This window comes from Sycon ciliatum, chromosome 1 (assembly GCF_964019385.1).
Source record: "Sycon ciliatum chromosome 1, ocSycCili1.1, whole genome shotgun sequence".
NCBI lineage: Eukaryota > Metazoa > Porifera > Calcarea > Leucosolenida > Sycettidae > Sycon > Sycon ciliatum.
The window spans coordinates 43319478-43346626 of NC_088643.1; the positions used below are offsets into that span (position 1 = coordinate 43319478).

At 46.9% G+C, this 27149-nt stretch overlaps 2 protein-coding genes across 3 annotated transcripts in view; both read left to right on the top strand.

The window, feature by feature from the left end:
• The first annotated feature begins 905 nt into the window (after window positions 1-905).
• On the top strand, window positions 906-14696 carry LOC135827413 (putative ferric-chelate reductase 1). Its single transcript, XM_065339904.1, has 13 exons — window positions 906-1122; window positions 3779-3980; window positions 4645-4790; window positions 5103-5203; window positions 5681-5756; window positions 6013-6051; window positions 6999-7193; window positions 7360-7491; window positions 7657-7712; window positions 8472-8560; window positions 10782-10880; window positions 13440-13574; window positions 13985-14696. Exons 1-13 carry the CDS (start codon window positions 1111-1113, stop codon window positions 14062-14064), a joined length of 1362 nt encoding a protein of 453 aa, XP_065195976.1. The 5' UTR covers window positions 906-1110; the 3' UTR covers window positions 14065-14696.
• A 724-nt stretch (window positions 14697-15420) lies between these two features.
• The window catches only part of LOC135827421 (ferric-chelate reductase 1-like), a 43390-nt gene continuing 31661 nt past the window's right edge, over window positions 15421-27149 (top strand). Inside the window, exons 1-4 of one of the 2 annotated variants that reach the window (XM_065339926.1) lie at window positions 15421-15843; window positions 15919-16012; window positions 21050-21263; window positions 25803-25945. In XM_065339926.1, the coding sequence (XP_065195998.1) occupies window positions 21050-21263; window positions 25803-25945 (357 nt within the window). In that variant the 5' untranslated portion in view covers window positions 15421-15843; window positions 15919-16012. Of the gene's footprint in view, window positions 16013-21049; window positions 21264-25802; window positions 25946-27149 lie in introns of both variants that reach the window. The other variant, XM_065339917.1, reaches the window with a different exon arrangement.

The following is a 27149-nucleotide window of genomic DNA, read 5'->3' on the forward strand; positions in this document are numbered from 1 at the left end:
TATCGAACTCTGCTCTCAGAGACCTTCGCTTTGCTGAACAGCACGTTATTGCAATGCAGCAGTGAGATGTCGAGCCTGAGGCCTGATCTGGAACGGAGAAAATGAGACTTTTGGTCCATGGCCACAGTGGTGAAAGCTGTGTAGCTGGAAACTGAAGTGCGTTTTGGATCATGAAAATAACTCCGCAACGTGATACCCAATTAATTATTTTTTGTGGAAAATCCTTTGTCTTTTCCAACCACAAAACTGAATGATCCATGCATGGTGCACCGGTGATTTTGATATGGGGTTTCGGAGCACTGTCCTATTCGGCTTCCCGTATGACAATCGGTGGATGGAGTGGCCGGCTATCGAGTATCGTTTACCATGGCTTACCATCGATCCTTGCTTACGGGCCGGCGCGGTTATCATGGTTATGGCTGTTGCTCAACACGAACTACCGGGTCGGTAGTAATACTAATAGTATGATAGATAACAGAAGATCCACGTGCGGTACATGTAGCCTTGAAGATTTGCATTCGTTCTAGTTCTGCAAGTGTGTCGGGCGGACATGCTCACTTGCGACGTAAGTAAATTATAATAATTATTATAAGTCAGTCATAAGGCATTGCTGATCACCGCTGTGCTCGAGCCTCGGGCACGCCACCCAACAATGTAACTTTATACTTGTAATGTTCCATCTCGCATATCGATCATACCTGTGTCCTTTGCTAGCTCAGCATGGATCATCGGCGAGCACTTTGGAGTGTGTTCCGTAGCTAGGCGTAGGCGTGAGTCGACATTCGGGAATCGCAGATCTTGATGTTGCGGACGTGCAGCCGGAGTCCTGTCCTGACCATACCACTTTCAGCCAACATTCCGTCGTGCATGACATGAATGCATAGGACTACAGTGTCAGTGTTATTTCCTTCCACGAAGCACCCGCCGCGGAGCACTTTCGCCATGCCCACGTGTTTGTATTCGAATTTCAGCTCAAATACTGAGCTTCATACTGGACCTTGGCAAAACAGGAGCGTTGCTTCAAGCCGAAGCATCAAAGCCCGGCTGCTGCAGATACGTCTCGGTACACCAGAAAGAAAGCCGCCACCTTGTACCTGACCTTTTGAGCTCATGAAGATGAAGGTAAGAAGTGTGACCAGTAGTGCTATTGTACTATTCAGTCATGTACATGTATTGTGTGAAGGAACATGACATTGTGGACTTGCAAGAAGTTAGACCAGCGACTATAGCGTAACTTCAAGTAATAATCCACTGTGCTTAGGTAGTGGTCGATGAGGGCCGGGATTGTGGCGCCCAGGCTGAAGGAAAAAACAAAGATACGACAGAAAACTGACTTTGGATAGTATTTCGGGCTGGCGGAGTGAAGTAAACGATGCCGTGGGTGGGAGGGACAGGGCATTAAGTTGACCTCCGGAAACCTTTCAAAAGAGAAGAAAATGACTTTCGCAATCATCGCTGTTTCGACCATTTTAATCATCAGTGAAGGTTCAGAAGACTGAATGAAACAGCGCTGTAGGGAGGAAATTTTGTCAGTATTGGAGTCATGTTGCCGGTGTGATGAGGTCGACCAGAGAGTGCATGCGGTGGAGGTGGTATTCCTTCATTGATAACAGGCCGAAAGCTGCTGCTTACCTTTTCAGCGTGACTGTTGTTGTTGTTGTTGAGTTTTATTTAAAGTCGCAACACAAACAGGCGATGGCGCCTTCTTTTATACATGCGAGCGACTGCATAAATCATTTTTCATAACAACTGGGTGGACTGGCGCAGATACTATTTCCAAAGTTTGTTAGGGAATATGAATTGCAATACAAATGGAATGGCTACCCGGGTCTAGTTTGTACTTGTAAAATTTAGTAACTCTTCTATACAACCCCATAGTCATGTTTTACACCATCTCTAAGTGTGAATAACTATGCCGCAGGACCACACAAAATCAATACGTTGGGTTGAGACTCTTCACTCAGCGGCATTGGTCTGTCGGTTTCTTAAAACAAATGGCAAACAATGTGCAGGTATGCTTCCCAAATTTGACACGATCTAGCTCTATCCACACGTGAGTCGTCGCTGTCAGGGTTCCACCAACCCTAGGTCTCTGATGAGCTGAAGCCTGCAGGCAATATCACTATTATCTACCAACGATAGGTGAGGGTTGTTCTTCTAGGACTTCATCCCCAATGATATAATTATGTATTGCCAGTGAGACAATGTTGGCTCCATGATGTATAGCAAGTCCTCTGGATCCACAAGTATGCCAAGAAACCTGATGCTCCAACGCCCCCATGTATTCCAAGTACTTTAGGGGCTTTGCGCATCAAAGCCTAGTTAGCCAAGGCACACGCGGCTCAAGGCATACCCTGCACGATTTGGAGTTGGACATAATTATAATGTTAACACTTGGAAACAATCTACTACGTGGCACCTGTGCCAGATGATGTACTTTAGGTGTTATTGGACTTCATGGAGGGGGGGGGGGGGGGGGGGGGGGAGGGGGCACTATTATTGGCCAGGATCAGTTTTGTTGCTCCTTGGGTACTTTGTGGTAGATTGTACTATACTACATACTGGTACAAAACCTGTCGGTCTTGGTTGGTCTTCCGCGTAGTGATGATGTTGTGGAAAAAAGGGGCAACACCCTCAGGTCCCTACTAGTACTAATAGTACTATGCTGCTAAAGTACCTACTACTTAGCCAGGCTGAGCACTTCTACAGATGGCCAAGTACTGTGGCTACTGACACTGTGCTTCTGAAGTCCCCAGCCATATGGCTATGTTTAAGATAGCCGTGACTTTTACAGATAACCTCACACTGTAACACATCACAGCCATCAAGGGCTACTGCAGTGACTGTATGGTTGGCATGCACGATCACTTGTTGTAGCCGAAATGTGTTGGTCTAGTGCTGCTTAGCAGCAAAGTGAAGTGTCTTTGTGATTAGAGCACTACTAATCCACTCACTGACTGCAAATCTGTGTTAGACTTACTATTCCTGTCATAGTATGAGTGGTGACTCGTGTTGCTGGGCTACTGACAGACACCACTTGCCTCCAATGTGATAATAGTATGCTCTGAGAGTCAGCTAAGGATCACTTGTGGACTTCTCGGTGTGTTACTTGTAGGTATATTTACCTGACATAGATGCATAATATTATACACAAACAAGAGCCTACATAATTTGTAGGGCAGATATGTCCTGGCCTTGTCTAACTGATATTGAGGAGTCAATGTGGGATTTCCCCAGTTGGCATGGCAATGTCCTATGCCGCAGCTAGCCATGTATTATGTTACACATGGCAATGAATTACAGGAGCTAGACCATGATGTCCAATCATCATTACACAGTCCTTTGACTACCTTCCACCATTGACAACTTCATTAAGCTATTTAACAAGACTTAGTATACATGTAGTTAGAAGAATGGCATTCGAGCTGACAAGCTCAATCCCATAACTCTGCAAAACACTGAATATCAACGTTTCCGCATTTCGCCATCATCAGGTCAATGCGCAAGCTAGGCAAAGGATTTGCAAGAAGCATCACCCTTACTTCTACATGTGTGTATAATTAGGTTATAGTAATTGTGTGTGTGTGTGTCCATGTTTGTGTATGTGTGTGTCCATGTGTGTTTGTGTGTATGTGTGCTTGTGTGTATGTGTGTGTGTGCATGTTTGCACGCCTGCGTGTGTGTGCATGTTTGCACCCCTGCGTGTGTGTGTGCACGCGCGCACATGTGTGTATGTTGTGTATGGGTCATGTATTTGCTCTCTGTGTGCGACCATCAGGTTTTCTCCATTGCAGTCATTGTGGCTTGGACATGCCTTAATGCAGTAAAGTGTTTCCCTCAAGGTGGAAACAGCGTGATCTCGCATTGCAAAGACTTACGCCCTGCTCACATAGGTGCACCACAAACAAGCAGTGCACCATACGTCATTTCAACTGACATTGATACCGTGGCTGGCTATACACCGGAGGAATCATATACAGGTAGGCTGATCAGTACAGTACGTGCATATTATTTTGCCTGTTCAGAAAACCTACTAGTAATGGATTGTTGAACTCTGAAGAATCACACACCCAGCTCGCAAGGATGTGCAGAGTAATTTGATGCAAACTGACCTTGGCTTGTTGTAGTACTTCTTGCTTTGCAGTCTTGTACTGCAGTGTGCATGCCAAAATATTAAACTTAGCTGGTATCAAAATGATACCACAAAGCCTAGTTTTGCTTGAAAAACGACATGCCTGGCCTGGCCTGAAAGGCAAAGTAATCGCCTGTTGTAGCAGCATGAGCTTCCCTGCAATGTCTAGACTGGTGTTTTAGACTTCAGTGCTGGTAGCCAGACTGGTGTTGTAGTCGTCAGCACTGGTAGCTGCGAAGTGCATCACATACCTCCGAGAAGTGCATGACCTCTTCTCAGAATTTCAATCTGCGGTTACACCTGCTCTGATAATAATTATAAAAGTCTTCACCACCAGTTACCTATCACCAGGCTTCACACATAGGTGGTTGTATTGATTAGTCCCAGTTTTTCTTTTCTTATCAGTTGGTGATTGATTTGGCATGAATCTCTGAGCCATAGCTATTGTCCAATTACTTCAGAAGTAGATTCTTCTGTGTTCTGTATGTTTGACTTGACTTGTCCTTGACTAGTTACTCTTCAAGCAACAAATGCATCTGTCTATCCAACTCACGGATTCATCATCCAGTTCCGAAACTCTGACAACTTCACGACAAGAGGTGTTTTCACCGCCTGGAACTCCTCCATTGCAGCTCAGGGGGACTGTGACCGGCTTCAAGTAAGATAGATTCATTAGCATGTCTATGCTGCATGTGATAGACCTAACCACCATGCCTACGTGTCAACCATAATGGTCATGTATTTGCAAGGCTTGATTTGCTGACTCATTCCTAGAGTACAAACCTCACGCATAGATGGTACTGGTATGCTATTGATTTCAGCATGCATTCTGCACAAGAATATCGGTGCTCATCCATTCTCTTGCAGTAGGTTTGTTTATTGTCACTGTGAGAGAGAAGCATCATCACATCGCTGAGATTGTTCTGGACTAATGAATCCGTGTCAATTGGTTTTATGTCTGACCGTCCAGGATACTATTGTTCAGTTCAACCCGAACAGAGTAGATTTACCAGAGGTAATCAATTTCACGTGGCAGGCACCTTCCAGTGGAGCGGGACCGCTAAGAATTTGGTAAGACAACAAACTGGCCAACCTCATCACTGTGCCTAAGCGGGACACGCAATCATGTGCAACGTACGCTAGTGCAGTTATCTCCCGTGCCAACTGTATGAACATGGTTTACTGTAAAAGCCGTATATATAACGAAGTGCTGATTCTAACGAGTTAACGAGGAGAAATCTGTCGTTAAAATAGAAATCATTATACAGAAATCGATACATATACTGTTCTATTGACTCGGTATTGAGCGTTGAGAATGGATGAGAATCGTTACCTTTTGTACACGTAAACCAGTCAATTTTGGGAAATCGTTATAATTATATGCGCCTCGTTAGAGTAATGGCTTTTACAGTAGTCCGATGCAAGACTTCCATGCTCTGAATAGAACAGTGAAAGGGCATGGGACAAGGGCAGGAGTGATCGGGAAATTTCCACTGTCATGCAGTGGAGTGCAAGTCGATGTGTTTCCCTTGTCCTTTTTCACTGCAGGTCTTCTTATGTGGTTAGCTATCCAGTATACTGGATTCACGGCTTTGTGAGCCAAGAAATTGCCGAAGGAGGAGGTGTAAGCTACGCTCAAAAACACTATTGTCATGTATTCTTATGCATATACTTGTACGGCATATGCCTTACAGTTGTTAAGGCGGCTGGAGGTATTGTGCTCTAGTATCCTCAAAATCAGAAGACCGATTAGACAGCAAACTATGAAGCAAACTGCGTGTTGTAAGGAAGCGCATACTCGTACATGTTACCCGGAGTTGCTCAAATAGCTATTCACATTGGTGTGTGTTTTTTCCTGCTCTTGCTAATTTTTACTATAGGCGGCCATCACCACTGATGAAACACCAGCCAGTGTTGTGGTAAGAAAGGATCAATGATAAAGTACCATTTCTGACTCGCCGGTAGGCTAGGGGATCATTTCGTTGTCTTCAACTTACAGTTAAACATGGTGTAAGCGACCTCTGGGTTTAATGATAGCTTGCATAGACCTCGGTCCTACCGGTAGGACCTACCGGTAGGACCATCATACACAGACATGCTGCATGGCCTCTGTTCTAACATTGACCTAAAACTTGACCCTAAACTGTTGCTCAGGGGCTAATGAAGGAGTCCACAAATTTTAGACGTGATCGCACAAGGCAGAGCACGAAATTCCATGGTAACAGCAAATGGTAACCATGGAAACGGTGTATGGAATTATGCATTCTACTGCCTTGGCAGACTAATAAAAACATTAGTACCTCACCACGATTGATGTGCCATGGTCAAAATTCACTTTGGACAGAGTTGCTAGCGCTCCGACAGGAGTATGTGCGGCCATTTTGACAATTGATAAAATTGCGCGCATGCAATGCACTGGACATAGTCTTGCATTTTGCGCCATTACTTTGCCTGACAAAGACCTCATCTCAACAATTGTTTCAAGAAATTTCTCAACCAAAAGCACTTTTGCAGCACGATTTCTTGGGTCCTACCGGTAGGACCCGTGGTCCTACCGGTAGGACGGCATGCAAGCTATCATTAACAACCACCTCCTCCTGACGACCCTTTTTCCAAGCACCGACAGTTCTACACAGACACTGTGGGACCTGGTTCTAAAGACCACCTGGCTTTAACGACCGCTTTTGCTTGCACCGTGGGGTGGTTGTTCACTGTATTGTCAATTCAAGAAGCTAGTGCTCAAGGCAGGAAAATGAACTATTTGGTTAGGGCCACATACGTTTATACCCCGGGCTTCATCAGCGGTAACAGTGCTTTAGCTGGGTGAACGATGATGCATGGTGTGCTCTTGTGTGCTTTTGTGTAGGTTGACCTGAGTATGTGCGGCGAAACAAAGGGTTGCTTCCGCTACCCGCCAACATGTTCCTCCCAGTCAACCTGCCAGTATATCTACACACAACAAACAGGCACGGCTATGAGTGGAGAAGAATATGTCGAGATTGAGCTGTCCAGCACTGATCCCGGCTGGGTGTCGGTTGGTTACAGTGTTGATAGGATCATGGTGAGTTGTGTATCACGGATGCGCTTCCTTTCGAAGGCTGTTCCAGTTGCTTCGGCTGTTCACTCTGTCCTGGGACAGCATAATCTAACTCACCCAACCCTAGTTTTGTTTTGAATGAGCTTAGTGCGAACTTTGTGTTTCAATGGCTATTGCCTCTCTGTTACAGGGTGGCTCAGATAATCCGCCGGATGATGTACTTGCTTGCCAGTACTCCGGCGCATCCGTGGAAGTCAAGAATGGTTACATTATCGTCATCCCTGGCAGTCGCTTCCACCTGAACGACAATGCTACTGTTGTGGTATGTTTGTCCACGTGCATTATGCAACAGCATTTGCGCTTTTGTTTGCAAGATCATGGTGTTCGTGTGTGATGGCTGTAAGCGATGGTTGGTTCTAACCCCGTACATATTACATATTGATATCCTCTGTTTCATGTGAATGGCCTGCATGTGAATGCCTTACAGGGAGCAGGTCTCACTGTTCTTGGTGCATCATACTCCAATGGTGTCCTGGCCTGTAGGTAAGTGCCGATGGTACTGGTTGATGTGAGCCATGTGCTACAATATAGACCTGGACAATGCTATTGTGATAAGCAGGGTTGCAGCCAAAGCACAGCAGTGAGGTGCTGCACCCTTTCAAAAATCAAAAACAGCCGCTCAGCAATGAAACGTTTGACTCCCCCTTCCCCTCAACCTGTTTTACCAAGCGGTATGGTGTGAATGTAGGCATTTGCTACCTACTTCATGAAGGTGGCCGGGCACGAACGAAGCCACCCACATAAAGTTGTATAGCCAGTGGCGCCTCGGGTGATCGAAGTATGCTTTTGTGGTGTTGCAGGTGTGCGAACTGTAGTTGAGTGGAGGTGCAAGTGTGCGAACTATGCTTTAGTGATGTTGCGAGTGTTAAAATTGTACTTCCGTAGTGTTGCGAGTGCGCGAACTATACATCTTATGTAGGCACGAAAAAGTAGAGCATTGCTGTAATTGAGAAAAATGGCAATAGGTCTACATTATCATGCTGTACTCCATATGTGGAGGGATGCAGATTTCCGCCACAATACACAAACTTTCCCAGTCGCCCCTCTACTATTTCAGTTGGCCTAAAACCCTGGAGATGCTGGTATGGCAGCAATGGAAGTCTTGCAACATTGGCACAGAAAATCTTCCTGTCAGCAGTTGGTGGAGGTTTGCTTCGCTGCGCCGAGTATGCTGATTGTCGGCTTTCTCTGTGACAAACTTCGCCTTTGTATTTCTTGTTCCGTCTCTGCACTTTTGTACAGATTCCGACGCAATTTGTACACCGGAAGTCCTTTCGACAAAGATCTAAGGGAATCCTATTACCAGTTTTACGTGTGGGATCCAACCCCAGGTGAGTCAGAGAATTATTGCAGTTAACCTTTGTTAGCGCTCATCACAGACTCGCACTGCTCATTTTCCTCATGTTCCTTATGCAGAGGCATGTCCTTTTTTGCCTTTGAGGATCTACATACATATGCAGCGTATGCACTGCTGTACATGTCTGGGCACGCTGCACTGACTGGGGCGCCCAATAGGCACCCTGATGCGCCTGCTTAATTCAGCAGCATGTAGGTATAAGGTACACAGGGCCGTGTGCCTGTCCCGGCTCTGGATCACACTTACAGCTCATCGCAGCATGCAGGTATAAGGTACACAGAGCTGTGTACCTGTCCTGGCTCTGGGTTGCACTGAAAGCTGAGGGATCAGATACAGTCGTCCCTCTCTAATCCGGCACTTGTTAATCCGGAACCCTTGCCAACCGGCGCACTTTCTGATGAAACCGATTTTTTTCGTTCAATTCCTACATCGTAATCCGGCACTTGAATTCCGCCTCCGGCAGTGACTTTTTGAAACGAATCCTCCAAACTGCACGTAGTTTGATTTCATAATCCGGCAGTCGTAAATCGCGTACCGTACAGGTGCACTCCTTGCCAGGCCAGTCTGGTCAGTGCCGCGCGCGTGGTTGGTTGTTAGGACTTTTCCGAACCCGAACTCAATTTATACAAAGAGAAAGACCAAGGAACTACAAGTTACGCTATACTGTCCACTAACACCACCAGTTACTAAACAATCAGCGACGATGCACGACACTGACCGACGGTACTGACGTTCTACAACTAACTGGCTAACAGCTCTAGCACATCTTGGATGCGCACTCCAACACGGCCTTCCAACTCTGGCACAAGCATCCCGTGCACTTGCTGATGCAATTGTTTGCTCCGAAGGACATCCGTCGTTCGACCTGCATGATGTCGACTGCTTGCGTGGCCTTCTCAAGAGGGTCAATGTTGTCCAGGAGACAACTGCTAAGCAGTCAACCATACTTTCTTTTTTTGGCAAGAAGTAGTGTCCTGCCAATTTTCAGGTCTGTGTGTGTGTGTGCGTGTGTGTGCAAGAATACATGTGAACATGTTCTCTGTTTTACTTTATCACTTTATCACTGTGTATATTCCTGGAGAACAGTTGAGAATATAAAGTTGTGCACCAAATACTTGGATCGACACGGAAAAACCCTGCGTTTTGACGTATGACACATGCATGCAATTGGGTAGGGCCGGGTCAGAGGGCAGGATTTCTTAATCCAGCACCCTCGTTAATCCAGCAGAAAACGCCGTAGCAAAAGGTGCCGGATTAGAGAGGGACGACTGTATACGATTTATATTACAGCAGTTTGGAGAGCTCAAACTGTTTAGTTGTTGTTTTCTGGCGCTTCTTGCTCAGCAGTAGTGGTTGGCTTGTGAATTCTTTTTTCCCGCCATCCCACCATTACCACTATCTATATCCAGAACGTCACTACCAGTCCACTCTTCACAATGAACACTGGGGGCTGGCACAACTCTTAACGGCAAAGGTTTAAATCGTGCAATCACTCCGTGCTCTATATTGAGCCAACACACGCGCTCTATGTTGAGCCACTGTACCCGCTCTATGTTGAGCCACTCACTCTCTCTTGCTCTTTGTTGAGCCACTCACCCTCTCGTGGTCTATATTGAGCCACTCCCTCTCTCGTGCTCTGTGCTCTCGTGCTCCGTATAACTCCAAACTCTACGCCCTGTGTGTTGGCGTACTTCATAGCGGTCTAGCATCTGCATGTGCATGTGGGATGTGAGCTAATGGAAAGTAAATTGGAACTCCAATCATGGAGGATCTTCTTTGGGACACAATATACTGTGCATACTTGAGAGTTGGTGAGGGGATGAGAAGACAGACAGAGAGAGAGAGAGAGAGAGAGAGAGAGAGAGAGAGAGAGAGAGAGAGAGAGAGAGAGAGAGAGAGAGAGAGAGAGAGAGAGAGAGAGAGAGAGAGAGAGAGAGAGAGAGAGAGAGAGAGAGAGAGAGAGAGAGAGAGAGAGAGAGAGAGAGAGAGAGAGAGAGAGAGAGAGAGAGAGAGAGAGAGAGAGAGAGAGAGAGAGAGAGATAGAGAGAGGGAGAGCAGAGGAGCGAGAGAGAGAGAGAGAGAGAGAGAGAGAGAGAGAGAGAGAGAGAGAGAGAGAGAGAGAGAGAGAGAGATAGAGAGAAAGAGAGACTCAGGCGTTGATTCTGCCAGAAAAATTTGGCTTTGTTTGTTTCCAGGTGGTCTTGTTGCACCTCTGAATTACCATGCATTCAACGCTCCGATCATTTCCAGCAGGATTCTATCCGTGAATGCCAATGACACAGACTTGCATATTGGTAAGCAAGGAAGTTCTTTTTGTGAGTGCTTTGCTGGATTTTTCATTCCATCCTTGACTGGGATAGACTAGTTCTTACCAAGTGCACAGGTTTTACTACCATTTATCTCAAGGTACCGTATTTTCCGGAGTATAAGCCACACTGTAATTATACACCAGCAATTCACCCCAAAAAAGGTGGTGCGGCTTATACTCCGGAAAAAATAAGGTACATGTGCAGTGTACTAGCATTATGTAGCTCATGTACCTTTTGTAAGGGGCCATCCGTAAATACATGTATTTACTTCAGGGGCGTAGGAAGCAGTTTAATATTGGTGCGGCGAAATTGTGAGAGGGGGTCCAGGGGTCCTCCCCACGGGATTTTTTTTGAAAATTGGGCCTAAAAGACCATATTTTAATGATACAGAATATTATGAGAAATAAGAATATGCATGCTGATGATACACCACATTGTCGATGTAAAACATGGTACCTGTTCAAGAGTCGACAAGCCATCAACAAGGTTGAAATGTAAAAATATATATATATGTCCGCAGATTGAGTATTTCGCTCCTGCTCTTGTAGCAGTTGAGCACTCTTGCGTGGGGTAGTGCCTTTGCTGTTTGCGTTATGCAGAGCTCACTGACTTGTCAGTTTGAGCACTCTGGCAAGGTACGTTCGGGCCTGATTGGAAATTTTTATTTCCATTGCTATCAGGTTCGGCCTCATTTCTCTGTGCTGCGCTGATGAGTTCAAAAAGAACGAAACAGCATGCTGTCCGCAGATTGAGTATATATATATATATATATAGAGAGAGAGAGAGAGAGAGAGGTAGGCGAACAAAATTTATATACACACAACAACAAGGTTGTCAGTTTCATAATACCAAAAGCTTTTCACCCATTTTCATCAGTGGTTACATGGGAATGAGCAAGAACGAAAACGAAGCCAGAATTTATACTGGGGGTAGAGAATCAGCAAGAATATTCTTACGCGCCTCAAGTTCACACTACACTACCATAAGAATGTATGGAGCAGTGGAAAAATGCGGGGCCACCAGCCCGAAACAGCGCGCACCGATTCACACTGGAGGCGCTGTACATTCGCAGTTTGAGGCCAGAACTGTGTCGACAAAAGAAGCACATCAAGGTGCTACGGCTGTTCAAGCTGCAACCGGACTGACAACTTTATCACGTGTTTGTTCTGGAACTGCATTCCCCTCATGTGTTGTTTCCCGCATTTTGCCACTGCTCCATACATTCTTATGGTAGTGTAGTGTGAACTTGAGGCGCGTAAGAATATTCTTGCTGATTCTCTACCCCCAGTATAAATTCTGGCTTCGTTTTCGTTCTTGCTCATTCCCATGTAACCACTGATGAAAATGGGTGAAAAGCTTTTGGTATTATGAAACTGACAACCTTGTTGTTGTGTGTATATATATATATATATATATAAAATTCGAAAATTATTGGTCCGGCGACTGCCGGACCTGCCGGACCGGTTCCTACGCCCATGTACTTAGAGACGTCTAACATGCGTTTCTTTCTTGACCCACCCACCCTAAGAGACGCCCCCCTCAAAATGCAGAAAATACCACTCATAATAAACACCATACTATGGACACATATACAGTACAGTCGACTCCACTTATAACGAACTCGCATATACATGTAGCAAATCGAACCCGGACGGGCCTTGTCTATGTCCCTGTTTGAACTTTGAACCCATACGAAATTGACCCTTTACAGCAAACAGTTATGTGTCCCTGTCTCCCTGTCTACTCTGCAATGACGCGTGCAGTGCAGTGTAGTGCAGTGCGTCTCAACGCCTACCTGTACTACTTCAAAGTACCTGTAACACTAACAGTGCTACATCATGTACATGTACACGCGCGGTATGGTAGCATGCACTCCGAAATGTATTTTTTAGAAACGCCTTGGAGGCGAACCCACCCACCAGAAATGCCTGTTAGACGTCTCTAAGTAAATGCATGTATTTACGGACGGCCCCTAAACATAATAATTATTCCTTATAATATACGTATACACACGTGAAGAAACATTAGACGGTATGGATCTGGATAAAGGCGCATTCCGTCGTGGCATTTGTCCAGTGGTTTAATCAGTACAATTGAAGTAAGAGTATGATTGTCCTGTACTTTTTTTCGTATCGCCTTTGGAATCCTTTGGCAGATGCCACTAGTATTTGTGTTTGAGTATTGAGTTTCAACTGTGGCTACTTTATCTTCACACCACACCATAAAATACGCACAACCGCTATCGGGCTGTGGGTCGCAACAAGTATTGTTATATTCCACATGAATAGTGAATAGTGAAGAGCTTTCAAATCTATTCCAAGTGATTTTCCATGTACATGTAGGTGGTCTTCGATCGGTTGGCTTCAGACACAGTCTTGAGTCGGATGATGATTGATTGTAATTTGAAGTACCTTACTGACCATCAAGGAAGGGCATGGGAATACGATATCATGAAACTCTACCATCATTGGTGTTCAGGGTCAAGGGTATAGTGTAGAAGTACAATGTATGTCTTCTGCCTTGTGCTGTTGTCTCCGCATAAAGCTGGTTGCCAACCCTGGACTGAATGGAGTGCATGTTCGGTTTCCTGTGGTGGAGGTACACGCCAAAGACAGATGCCTTGTACAGCCAGCAATTCCACGTACGACCAGGAAGCGTGTGCCACTGCTGAATGCTCAGGTAGGAACTATAACTATTATGTGTAGCGGGCACTGTGTATCCACGTGCATTTCTAGGGTACTATGAACACAGACTAGTAATAAACTGATAACACCAGGGATGGGGTGTGCTGTTCAACAAATGATTAGGAAGCAACAATTATCACAGATCATACTTCCTTTAGAATCAATTAGCACGGAAACTGACAATAACGAACAAGAAGAGAAACATTGAGGTTATATGACAGGTCTTCAAAACATAAGTACTAGTATTCTGTTTTGTTGTGGCAGTGCTTTGATAACATGAATGTCTGCACTCGGTACATGGATGTCTATAATTATATACGATGTGTGCGTCATAATTATGTAGAATTGATCCATATCTTCTTTTCCCTGTACATTTACATGTATGTCCTTTCCTGTTCTCAACAGGTGCTACCAGGTTTGCAATGACAATGGGGAGCAATGCTCTAGCATTGGTACTAGCTCTCCTGTACCTGTTCATACAGTAATACTAGTCCGGCACAACATGGGTCATGGCTCATGGTCTAAATGCTGGTGTTAGTTATAGACTTGGCTTGGCTGTGCATAGCTTGCTTGGCGGAAGAATGTTTGCTATAGTATAGAAAACACCTCAAATCCGAAACCGGCATTGTATCATCATTGTGTGCATAAACTGCATTTCTAGTGACCACCTTAGTCCGGATCGCGGAGTATGCAGTTTATCACCGCACCACCAATACAGCACCAATCCTTGGTCGTGATCAGCTACAGCTCACTGATGTTTGTTCTGAACGGAATCTGTTTGGTTTCGTCCATGATTGCATTGGCAGATTTTCAAGTCCATTTCTCTGCGGCAGAAGTGTTTGTGCTCCTCTCAGCTGCTGCACCCCCCCCCCCCCACCCCTCCTAGGCCCTACTTTGCTCATGTCTACTTTTCGAAAGGTTTAGTTCTCCCCAGTATCACCTCATGCCTTAGGATAATCTCATTCCATCTTCTTGCCCGCAATAGGTCGAACAGCCATCTGTTTACTTTTACTCCACTTCCTCACCGTACAAACTCTGTCATTATAATTATTACCACTTCTGGCACGGCTGGCTCAGGTATTACCCTGCATTAAAGAATGTAAAGACTTTAAAAAAATTGTGCGTGTGTATGTGTGGGGGAGAGAGAGAGAGAGAGCTACCAAAAACGTTTTCTTGTGACATTGGGCTGTTGGAAAACATTTAAAAAATCAATTATTCTCTCCATGCAGTTAACTGTTTATTGGTATGCAGTCAAGCTCAAGACGAACGACTTCGGGTACAACAGCACCTCCCGAAAACAATGACACAATCTTCCGGCAGACCCAGTGACCATCTGACTGCATGCTTTCATTGTTTCAACCTCACGATGGCAACTCTGTCTCTGAGTAATACAGTCATGCGCTATAATGACTATTTTCTCATGCACGCTTGGGGTTAGGATTCGTAAGTACATGTAATACCGGTACTAGATTGGCTGCTCAGAAAACAGTGACCACAAATCTTCTTGATTTCAAGTTTTTGTATGAGATGTGCCGCGGCGTGGAGGTAAACACCCACAGGAGACAACCGAATCCCATACTGCATAGACTTGCCTTCTACATGAACCTCATGATACATGTACTCTGATCATGTAGCTCGGCCACTACAACTACATGAGTCATTGACCTGGGAACACCGCCATTGCCACTGGCAAAGAATGCGCGGGGGCGCGTGCTGACTTTGCTGAGTCAGGAGCTCGTCTGCAATATCATTACAATGATTGTCATGTCATCACCCTGCTTCCGCTTGCCGCTTTTTTCCTGTATCAGGTTTGAGATTCAGAGACGGAGGATCAGGATAAAGGCCAGTTTAAACAGGCTTACTTTTTTGTTTTGGGTGCACAACTGACTACCGGTACCACCAGGTAAAAAGACTAGACAAGGTACAATGAGGGTCAGCATGATCTGACACTGTATACTAGTAGCGACATTAGCGGAGCGGACCAGACATCAGTGAATGATGATGGGAATAGTGTTACGCCACACGTGTGCCTGGTGATATACGATACGCGATAAGACACCACTTGGCCCTGTTCAGGCTCTTGGCTTGGAAACTACTGCGGCCAGTACTGAAATGACTAAAACTGACTTTAGTAAAAGGTAGAGTAGATCTACTTAGTGCAGTAGTGATTGTACAATCTAGTATAAGTAACAGTAAAGTATAACTATAAGAACGCAGCCAACCAACAAAATAGGAACGTCCCAGGCTAACCCCTTGGAAACAAAGTAAGTTCTTGGACGCAGGACTCTACAGTAGGAACTAACCTTCTCCTTGTCCTACGCCTACGGGTGCTGTGCCAGTGTGCGGACTATTTCTTGGTGGACATCATTCCCGGAAGCGGCAGTGCTTGATATCGGCCGCGGAGCTCCACGACACTCCAGAAAGAAGAACAGGGTAAGCGGTTCCGTTCGTTCACGGCTATAATCCTTTTCTAAGGATTCGCAGTAACACGTGTAATCATTTGCCCTGCGCTCTTCGAAAACTGAAGCACCTTAGCCTTAGGCTAGGTTGGTTTTCGCAGAGCACTGGCCATTAATTAAATTTTGTTTCCAGTTGCAGTTGCCCGTATATCGTTTGTACATGTATGTGCTGCATGCTGGGATAGCTGAAGGCTTCTCGCTCCACATAATTATACTGGCATACACAGAGAGTCTGAGACATAGACAGCAATAGCGACAACACACAAAGTGAAGGGTAGTTGGCCGCAGCCAGATGTGAACCGGATAACGAGTGAGATATGGAAGCAAGCAAGGACTGAGAACAGAGTGTCTCAGATAGAATAGTCGTGCCAGTGGATAGCAGAAATAGGCCATGATGCAGAACCACTTGGGACCGTCAGATTAATTTTCCTGGACCGAGCCAGCCGGGAAAAAACCCTCGCGCCGACGGACGCATTTGTGAGGGAAAAAACCGGGTGTATATCCCCAATGGCGATTAGGCATCATGTAGGCATGGCAAGCACATCACGGCAAACAGTGATAAAAGCATTGATAATATGCACAGAAATAAAGGGTGGGAGGGCAGGGACACTGGTGAGACTCAAAAATGACTGAAGAAGTCAGGAAAAGAAGCGACAACAAAGAACACACCAGATGCCATATTTGCAACTGAAAATATTTCGCAAGAAATCATTTCTCGCCTATCTCGCTGCGCTCGGCCGGCGAGAAATACAACATCCTTCGATTAGGTACTAGTACTTGACCCAAACAATAGGGCTTGAAAGTGCTACGTCACAGCATAGCAACAATTTCAAAAATTCAAAAATTGGATCCACTTGGATCCAGTTTTTGTATGGATCCAAGCAAATTTCAAGCCGTCTTACTCACAGTTCTGTCAACAGTTCGCCAAGAATAGTCAAGCTACACCGTCGTCGGATGCAGATCATCGTGATCTCGCCATGCCTTCTTCTTCGGAAACATTTGCCATCCGCCCTCTGTCTATCGTAGAAGTATTCAGGGCACTGTCGACCCTAAGTGTGCGAAAGTCTACAGCTGGCAGTCTTCCTAACAGGATCCTACGAGAGACAGCAGAAGTGCTCGCCCAATCCCTCACTGCTCTCTTTAACCGCTGCACCACTTACCGATCCCAACCCCTTGAGTGGAAAGTTGCAATCGTTACCCCAATTTACAAGGGTAAGGGAAGTCGCAATGACCCTGCTAACTACCGGCCGATATCTCTGCTGAATGGTGTGGCAAAATGCTACGAAGCGTTAATCAGCCGCCAGGTGTATGCGTTTGTAGCGAAACACAAACTGCTGTCGCCGAAACAGTTCGGGTTTCGCCACCACCGAAGCACGGTTGACCAACTTGTGTATATCACATCAACTGTCAGCTCTGCATTTGATAACCGGGCCCAGTGTGATGCCGTCTTTCTCGATTTCTCGAAGGCATTTGATCGTACCAGCCATCGCCTCCTAGCCTCATGTCTGTCCGGTTGGTGTGCACCTGACTCATTCGCGTGGCTGATGGACTTCCTGGAAGGCCGATCGATGTCTGTGCGGGTCGGAACCTCCTTATCAACCCATATGTCGCTCACCGCTGGTGTGCCACAAGGCTCCCACCTAGGCCCTCTATTATTCAACCTTTCTATCAACTCCCTTCCCAGCATTCCCCAATCCAGCGATCTGACTCTGTTTGCGGATGATTCCAACATGGTCTGCGTTTCTCCGCCTACTGTCGTACCCGCCGCGCACACTGCCTCCCTGCAACTAGACCTTGATAGATGTGTGAACTGGTCTCATAAAGCTGAAGCAGTTTTCAATGCTACCAAATGTGTCCATGTTCCCTTTCGCAGACCTAAATCAAACCCACCTGATCCCAGGACCGTCACCATGGCCGGTACGTTACTGACCCAGCCCTCTTCCCACCGCCATCTGGGCATCACCCTCACTCCTTCACTCAATCTGTCCCTCCATATTCACCACATTACCAGCAAATTTCGAGGTCGGGTTTTTCTTTTAAACCACATGTCCAACTTCCTTCCTTTTCCTGCTGTGAATCTTTTGTATAAATGTTATGTTCGTCCCCTCCTTGAATATGCTGTTCCCGTTTGGATGTTTTCCGTTTCAGCCACCATGTCCACAACCCTTGATAAACTGCAGGCTACTGCTGCTAGAGCATACTTAAATAGTAAACTCAAGCGTCGGCCTGACTGGACGACTTCCAAAGAAGACCTCAATGTTCTGTCCTCTTGGGAGTCTTTAGCATGGTGACGGCAGATTCTTGGCCTTGTCTATTTCCACCATGTATTCTCCCAATACCCCTCCTTGTTGTCTCACTTCCAGCTACCCTCTTCCCAAAGCAGTCGTCACCCTTCATCCATAATTCTTCCTAAAGCTGGCACCTTCTTTCGTAAATCAACCCTTTTTTCTTTGAGTGTTGCCTGGAATAAACTTCCTGAAGATATTCGTTCACTCTCTACAACAGCGAAATTTAGTATTGCTGTTCGTCGGTATCATTCGCAATCAATGTTTTCTTTGAAAGGTATTCCTGACTTTTGTGTCTAGGCTAACCACATCTATGATAGTTTCAATAGTTTGTGTATATGTCAGTTATAGTAGTCCGCAATGCTGCTTTTCTAATTCTCATTATGATTAGCATGCAATGTACTACCCGAAGTACTGAATTTACTTCTTCTGTAGTCTATATTCTAATGTATTTTCTACCTCTTTTCCCTTACGAACATACTTTCACATTTTCCATACTTAGGAGACTCCCTTCGATAGGCATCTATTTGCCTCTGGAGGATCCGTGAAATAAAAATCAATCAATCAAATCAAACAGCAAGGTGATGTAGCCAGTGAAACTGACTGATTTGGCTACTGGGGGCGGGGTTACAACTGGTGGCGAAGTAAAAGTCACCCCTGCATACGACATGAGTAGGTTGCTATGCACCCACATACTGAGGCAATAGCAAAGTCACACCTTAGTGGATTCAAAATAGAAATCTGATGTCAACTTACTACTCCCTGGCCGTTTTTGACGTCATCACTTTCAAGCCCTATGCGGGATGTGCATTTTTGAGGGACCGCCTCGATCTGCATGCTTTGCTCATGCATGTAGGTCTGCTAATCAAGTAATAGAGAGGTTGCCCACAGAGAATATTCGTAGCACTGTAACTAAACCTTTTCAACGAAAAAAGCTAAAGCGCAATGAACAATATCACTTCTGCAATGCGATGAGCGTCGAGCGAAAGTCTTTTTCGAATCGCACGAAGAGTCTTCGATGCACAAAGCACGGCACGTCGTTGCAGGGCATACACAGTCCAAAACTACACGCGAGATGTCACGTGCGCCCGCCGTGTAGAAAGCGATGCGCATCACTCGTCGCTTCTCAGAAGACAAGTGGCAGTTGAACTATGCGCGATGCCCAAGCGAAAGTCTTTTTCGAATCGCACGAAGAGTCTTCGATGCACAAAGCACGGCACATCGTTGCCGGGCATGCACAGTCCAAAACTGCACGTGAGCTGTCACGTGCGTCCGCCGTGTAGAAAGTGATGCGCATCGCTTGTCGCTCGTCGCAGAAGTTGAACTAGGCTCAACTTCCCGCGATGAGACCTGCGACAACCTGCGATTCAAAGTTTTGCAGAAAAAACTCTCGATCGCATCCCGCTCATCGCGTCGCAGAAGTGATATTGTGCATTGCGCTCTAGGCTCAACTTTCCGCGATGAGACCTGCGACGGAGCTGCGACAACCTGCGATTCAAAATTTTGCAGAGAAAACTCTCGATCGCATCGTCACTCATCGCGTCGCAGAAGTGATACTGTGCATCGCGCTTTACGAATATTTGTAAGCGTTGAGGTTGCGCACGTAAACCTTTTCGTAGTGGGTCGACGCAGCAGATATCTGGCTACGCTGGTGCAAAGAGTCAAGACAGGAAGTTGTAAATATGTATTTTAGTACATGTACTCCACCACACAAAGACAATATTTCCGTAGATCTGCTCTGTTTTGGTTGCATTTGGACTGATCTTCAGAGCAACTTCTGTTACTCGAACCCGGACGGTCGAAATCTTACGAATTTTCATTGAGCACAACCTCTCTATTAATTCGCGCAGTTTCTCGCTTTTTGGCAAGGCTTTTGGTGATCTTCTCAACGCTATAGCTACTAGTACAGTAGTAGTGGACCATTTGCTTACAAATCCTAGTACAGTACCTACTGTGTTCTTTTCTGATCTTGGCTAGAAACGAATCACCAGTTTATGCCGTGCTTCAGGTTCGTATTGAAAAGTCACATGATTTCTGGAGTTATGCGAAGTGTGCACTAGTATGAATTCTGCACAGCGGGAATTCATTTGCAGTGGGGTGTTGTCAAAAACTCAAAATGCATCCCCAAACCAAGGGTAATTTCGAGGCCCTGAGATGGAGTGTGCGTAATTCTTGTGGTAATGCCGAAGAGACATGATGAAAGCAGAACGGGATCTTGGATAAAAAGTAGAAGGACAAAAATTAATGGTATGAGTTATGACTACCGTAAAGTCGCGGATAAAAGCCGGGCTTATAAGCACATAAGCCGGTTTCTGCATCAGGCTTTAATGCAAACCAGGCTTGTATGCAAACCATGCTTATATGCACTACTGATGTTTTTTGCCAGGCTTGTATTCACGTTTACTATGCACTGTAACATAATGCATGCACTCTTGACCTACACGATCCGCGCTTGCACAGAATCCAGGCTTCTACGCGCGACAGGCTTATATGCATTTGACCCGTTTGATTTTCAGGCTTTTATCCGCGACTTTACGGTTACTGTCCACCAACGTAGCCAGATCTTATACAGTCAGCGAGTGTGACAAGAAGGCACAAAACTGACAAGGAGTACTCACCACTGAGACCTTCAACGACCTGACACCTAGCTCTAACACTTCTACGAAGCGCAAACCACAACCTTCCAACTTGTATGTGTGTGCGTGTGTGTGTGTGTCTGTATGTAGATGAGTGTGCTATTTCAGCTCGGTGTTATTGTGGCCATGCTGGGTGGATATCCTCTAGTCAGCGCATTCTCCCAGGGAGGTAATGCAGTCGGCTCTCACTGCAAAGACCTAGCACCTTCTCACACGGGTACAATGCGGCAAAGTGGTGAAGCACCGTATATCATCAGTCATGACATTCCTGCAGGCGGCTACACACCAGGATCGGACTACACTGGTATGTACTATGCACCCAATATTAATTAACTTTCTGTGCTCATCGTGTGTACTTGCTGTGCTCAAGTCGACTCTTCGCATTTGATTCTTAGCCTTGTCTTCTGTGGAGAGGCAAATAAACATGGTCCTTTAAAAAAACTTTGAAGTGACCAGTTTAGGATGGACCTGCAGATCATTGGTTCCAAAGCTTTGCTTGAAGCTTTGATAATAATCATAACATGCTTGCCCCGGTGATGTCAGTATGCGCAGGCAGCATATGCGCAGTCAGCATCACATACGGCGCATTCCCCTCCTCATTTATTGAAACATCAAAGGTGCATTGTTGATAAGAATCTTGAAATCGTTTACGGGTAAAGCAGTTTGACTCTAGTTTACTGTACTCTAGTTTACTGTACGAGGGTAGCTACACTAAACAATGCTTCCACGTATTTATGGTGTGTTTTGTATGTGTGTGTATGTGTGTGTGTGTGTGTGTGTGTGTGTGTGTGTGTGTGTGTGTGTGTGTATGTGTGTGTGTGTGTGTGTGTGTGTGTGTGTGTGTGTGTGTGTGTGTGTATTCGATATTTCTGAAGACTGTATTATTGTACCACAAGGAGCGTAACGATTCCACAAAAGGCGATCGTTCAAAGCAGGTACCAACAAAGAGCAAACTAAACTCAAAACCAAAACCAAAACAACAACTGCACCAGCAAGCTCTTTCCTTGCACTAACTACAAATACATCAAAACCAAGCAGCAAAATGCAAATCCGCACGCAAGTTTGCCGGAACTGAACCTCCGTAGCGCAGCTGATCATTGCGGCTGCACGGGACGACCTTCCCGCCACAGCAGGGCAAAGAACTATGCATGGAACTAGCAATGAATGCATGGAACTAGCAATGAATGCATGCAGCACACCAGCATGCTGTCCCTACGCAGACGTCTAGTCTAGCGTGAGCAAGGATGAATAGCATGAGAAACATGATATGACACATTGACTCCTATGATGCATGCAATGTATACAACATACCCCCCACCTTGAACGAACCAGGGGAGAGTGAAACTACACCAAAGGAAGATACTAGCATGCAGCACACCAGCAAGCTGTCCTTACGCAGACGTCTAGTGTAGCGTGTGCAAGGATGAATAGCATGAGAAACATGATATGACACACGACTCCTATGATCCATGTAATGTATACAACATACCCCCCACCTTGAACGAACCAGGGGAGAGTGAAACTACACCAAAGGAAGATACTAGTATTTAGCACACAGCACATAGAGGAATAAGTGCCTACTGCTCTAGAAAGCAGTGAGAAAATGAGGTGACGAAAGTGTACTGTGTCACTAACTAACGTCTGTTCCATTAGTGTCTTACTGCAACTCATCCAAGTCAAGGGCTGACGACTGAGATACCGCAGTGGCTGCTTCAGCTGTCAGGATATCGAGCGACACTAGGTATCGAACACCACGCCGATATTTCTTGCCGTTGACCTGGATGTCCATGACGCGAACAATGCCGTCCTTGCCAGGGAACGTGGCCTTCACGCGTCCTAGCGGCCATCTGTAGCGTGATAACGCATCGTCCATGACGAGGAAGACGTCTCCAATCTCGACCGTGCCCGATTGGCGGCGCCACTTAGTCATGATGTTCATAGCAGAGACCATTTCTCTTAGCCACCGCTTCCAAACATCTCTGCGGAGCTGCTGGATAACTTTCCAGCAATGGTATGGGTGAATTGGCGTCGACTCTGAGTCCGCCGCCGTCTCCAGAGCTGTTGCGACGTTGACATGACCCACGACGAAGTTTGCAGCTCCTCGTCGGTCAGGCTAGCCTTGTACAGGACTGACTGGAGTGCCCTTTTCAAGGCCCCGACCACCCTCTCAAATGCTCCGCCGAAGTGCGGCCGAGCTCTTCCCCGCGGTGGTACAGGAGGTAGCGGCCATGGAGGTTTCCGTGGCGGCGGCAGAGGTGGCGGTGATCGCGGTGGATTAAACTGCCATCTGATGCCTTGAATCACCAACCCAGCTGTGATGTTGGCTTGATCCAAATCCCTCAGCGCTTCCCGCAGTTCACGATCGGTAGCAACGAAGTTACTGCCGTTGTCGGATAGGATCAGTGTTGGTCGACCTCGGCAATGGCACAACCTTGCCAAAGCCATCTCCATGCCCTCGACAGCCAGAGAACGCACTACCTCCAGGGGGCACGCACGGGTCTGCAGACATGAGAACGCGGCTATATAGCGCTTCTCTTGAGATCGTCCGCGTCCCATCTTGACCAGGAAAGGCCCAGCGTAGTCTACTCCAGTGTGAGCGAACGGTCCGCTTGTCCGGATGTTAGGCACGTTCCCCATATTGGGCTCAGCGGCACGTCTCCACAGCTTCTGGCAACGGACACAGCTGTGACGGTAGGATTTAACGACCTGGCGACCCTTGATGATCCTATACTGATCGGCCAGGTTAGAGAGCAGATGGTTTGTGCCTGCTCCGTGTTGACAGCGTTCATCCTCATGCCCAACAATTAGCTGAGTGACGCGATGATTGGCGGGCAGTATCACAGGGGACCGGAACTGGTCAGACAGGTGGTGTGAAGTCCGGAGCCGTCCACCAACTCGGAGCAGCGGTGGACCGTCAGTGTCCAGGAACGGCTGTAGCTTCGTTAGTGGTGCACTGGGTGGAAGAGGCTTCTTGTCCTTCAGCGTTGACACTACCTCTCCGTAGCACTGCCTCTGCGCATAGCTTATCCAGAGCCGCTCGGCGCCTTGGAGTTCTGTGACCGTCAATTCGGGAACCGAAACAGCCTTAGCACTCTTGAGAGATACTTGCACGGTAGCACCTGCGTTGCTGTCACACTGCTGAGGTCGGCCTCTGGTGTTCTGAAGGAACCGTTTACACCAGGCTGTGACCCGCAGAAGATAGCTCCAGGACGAGACGTTGTCTGGGTGCAGGCGGCACGTCGTCTGCTCTGCCTGGATCTGGCTAGTGAGAGTCATCGGGCGCGACTGCTGAAGCAGTGCCGGAAGAACCTGGGGCACTATGATGTCTTTGTTCGGCCATCGCTCCGGACGCTCTTGCAAGAACTCTGGGCCACTCCACCATTTGCCGTCATCCTGCAAGTGCGAGGCCGCAACTCCACGACTTGGTAGATCAGCCGGGTTCAATCGGCCGCTGACGTGCTCTTGCCTTCTGCTGCCGCTGCTGCTGCGCTCTTGCCTTCTGCTGCCGCTGCTGCTGCTGCGCTGTTGCCTTCTGCTGCCGCTGCTGCTGCGCTCTTGCCTTCTGCTGCCGCTGCTGCTGCGCTCTTGCCTTCTGCTGCCGCTGCTGCTGCGCTCTTGCCTTCTGCTGCCGCTGCTGCTGCGCTCTTGCCTTCTGCTGCCGCTGCTGCTGCGCTCTTGCCTTCTGCTGCCGCTGCTGCTGCGCTCTTGCCTTCTGCTGCCGCTGGACCTACTAAACCTGGCTAGTCTGGGTTCCATGCGAGTTCGAGGCGCAGGTGAAGGTGCAAGAGGCGCATATGACACACGTTGAAGTTGAACTCCTGCCGTTCCAGGCGCTCCTACTCCATCAAGTGCAGGCTGATCAAAACTACAACTAGTTTGTTCTGCTGCCGAGATCGACATTCGGCTGTCCAATCTTCTGACAACACCTCCTGGACTACCACAAGTAGCACTCGTCTTCCGCGATCGCGGTGCAGGCGTTGGTCGTCTCGGCACTGCCACTGGTACTGGCACGGGACTCGGCTCTGCCGTAGATGTACGTCCATGACGCTCACTCAATCCACGCGCGATCCAGGCTGCATGCAGCGCTTCCATAGAAGCGGTCTCCTCTGCGATCAGGAGTTTTAGTTCCTCCGCTCGCCTATTCAATTTCGCTAAACTCAATTCGAGCTCCTCTTTATCTGACTCCTCAAACCCATATCGAGCCGAGTGCCAGCCTTTAGTCTTTCTTCCACTACGCCTCGGTCCGATCGCCCGCGACTCACTCATCCTTGTGAGGTTATAAAATGAACCGCGACTAGATCCGGCTCGAAGGACCACTATGTATTCGATATTTCTGAAGACTGTATTATTGTACCACAAGGAGCGTAACGATTCCACAAAAGGCGATCGTTCAAAGCAGGTACCAACAAAGAGCAAACTAAACTCAAAACCAAAACCAAAACAACAACTGCACCAGCAAGCTCTTTCCTTGCACTAACTACAAATACATCAAAACCAAGCAGCAAAATGCAAATCCGCACGCAAGTTTGCCGGAACTGAACCTCCGTAGCGCAGCTGATCATTGCGGCTGCACGGGACGACCTTCCCGCCACAGCAGGGCAAAGAACTATGCATGGAACTAGCAATGAATGCATGCAGCACACCAGCATGCTGTCCCTACGCAGACGTCTAGTCTAGCGTGAGCAAGGATGAATAGCATGAGAAACATGATATGACACATTGACTCCTATGATGCATGCAATGTATACAACAGTGTGTGTGTGTGCGCGCGCACGCGCGCGCGTTTCCCTTTTTTGTGATTACTTGTGTACGTGTTTCTTTGTGAAAACGTGTGTTACTCCAGTGACTGTAATGGTCACAAATAGCAGCATTCCAATTCACGGATACATTGTCCAGTTTCGAACTGACAATAATTTGACAATCGGTGGTGTATTCACCAGCTGGAATTCCTCACTTTCTGCCCAATTGGATTGTGACAGTCTTCAGGTGAGAAGAAGAGAGAGACCTGTTAAAAGAATAAAATGTATGACCAGTTCTGTGTGGATTCAAATCCAAAGGATCAGTCGGGGAAATGACCTGCCTAAAAAGAGAAAAAAGTCCTCCTATTGAATGTTCTCAAAATGTATCACTTTTTCACCTCTGGTAGTAAGTTCCAGAAACTGACCGTGGGTGGTCCCCTGGGAAAGTGAAAAAGAACCAAGTGTCATCAATATGTGTGGCACGTATTGTGAGCTGTATTCGGAGTGAAAAACTTGTTAGCGCCTTCTAGGTTCGGACTTTCCCCATAGCTCAGATGGCTAGAGCATTGCTCATGACAAGCAAGGTCCCGGGTTCAAGTCCTGGTGGGGTTCGCCTTTTTTTCTCTCTTTTCAGACAGTTCACTTCCCCGACTGATCCTTTGAATTTTTGACACGTACAGTCAGACCCCACTTATCCGGTCCTCGTTTATCCGGATCCCTCGCCATCCGTAAGAAAATCGCTAGTTACCGATGTGCAGCATTATGTTATGCATACAACATAACCGGACCTCCCGATCTGCATGCCGGTGCATGATTTTGTGTACAAACTGGTTAAAATGTGTACAAAAAGCTTCGTCGTATCCGGTTGCACGTGGCTTACAGAAGCAAGAATCAGGGAGCTGTACAAGCAAATGAGGTCCTTGACCTGCTGGATGCATGCGGATAGCACTCAGTTGCATGCACTTGTCATTTGTCTCGCTTGTTTTACATACTGTGCACGCTAGTTGTACTGCATAGGACCCGTCTACATGTATGTATGATGCCACTGCTTTTGACATGCCACATGCATATCCAGTATGTGTGTTCAGTTATCCGGTTCCCTCGCCTATCTGGATATTTTTATGGGAAACAGATGTGTGCGGTTAAGCGAGGTCTGACTGTACTACATTTTGAAGTCGAGTCTGGCAAGACTGTGCTCAGTATCAATCCTTGTATGTAAACCAGAGAGGCTGTGAACTCTATCCGCCACATATTCCGACTCTGGTCCATGTAGTTTTCCTGTTTCCGGGGTACGAGAAATGCTGAAGTTCTGTGTGTGTGTGTTTGTGTGTGTGTGTGTGTGTGTGTGTGTGTGTGCGCGCGTGTGTGTGTGTGTGTGTGTGTGAGTGTGTCGGGTTCGTTCGCACATGCGGCTGATTTTGCAGCCCTTTCTATCTGCAGGTGAACACTCT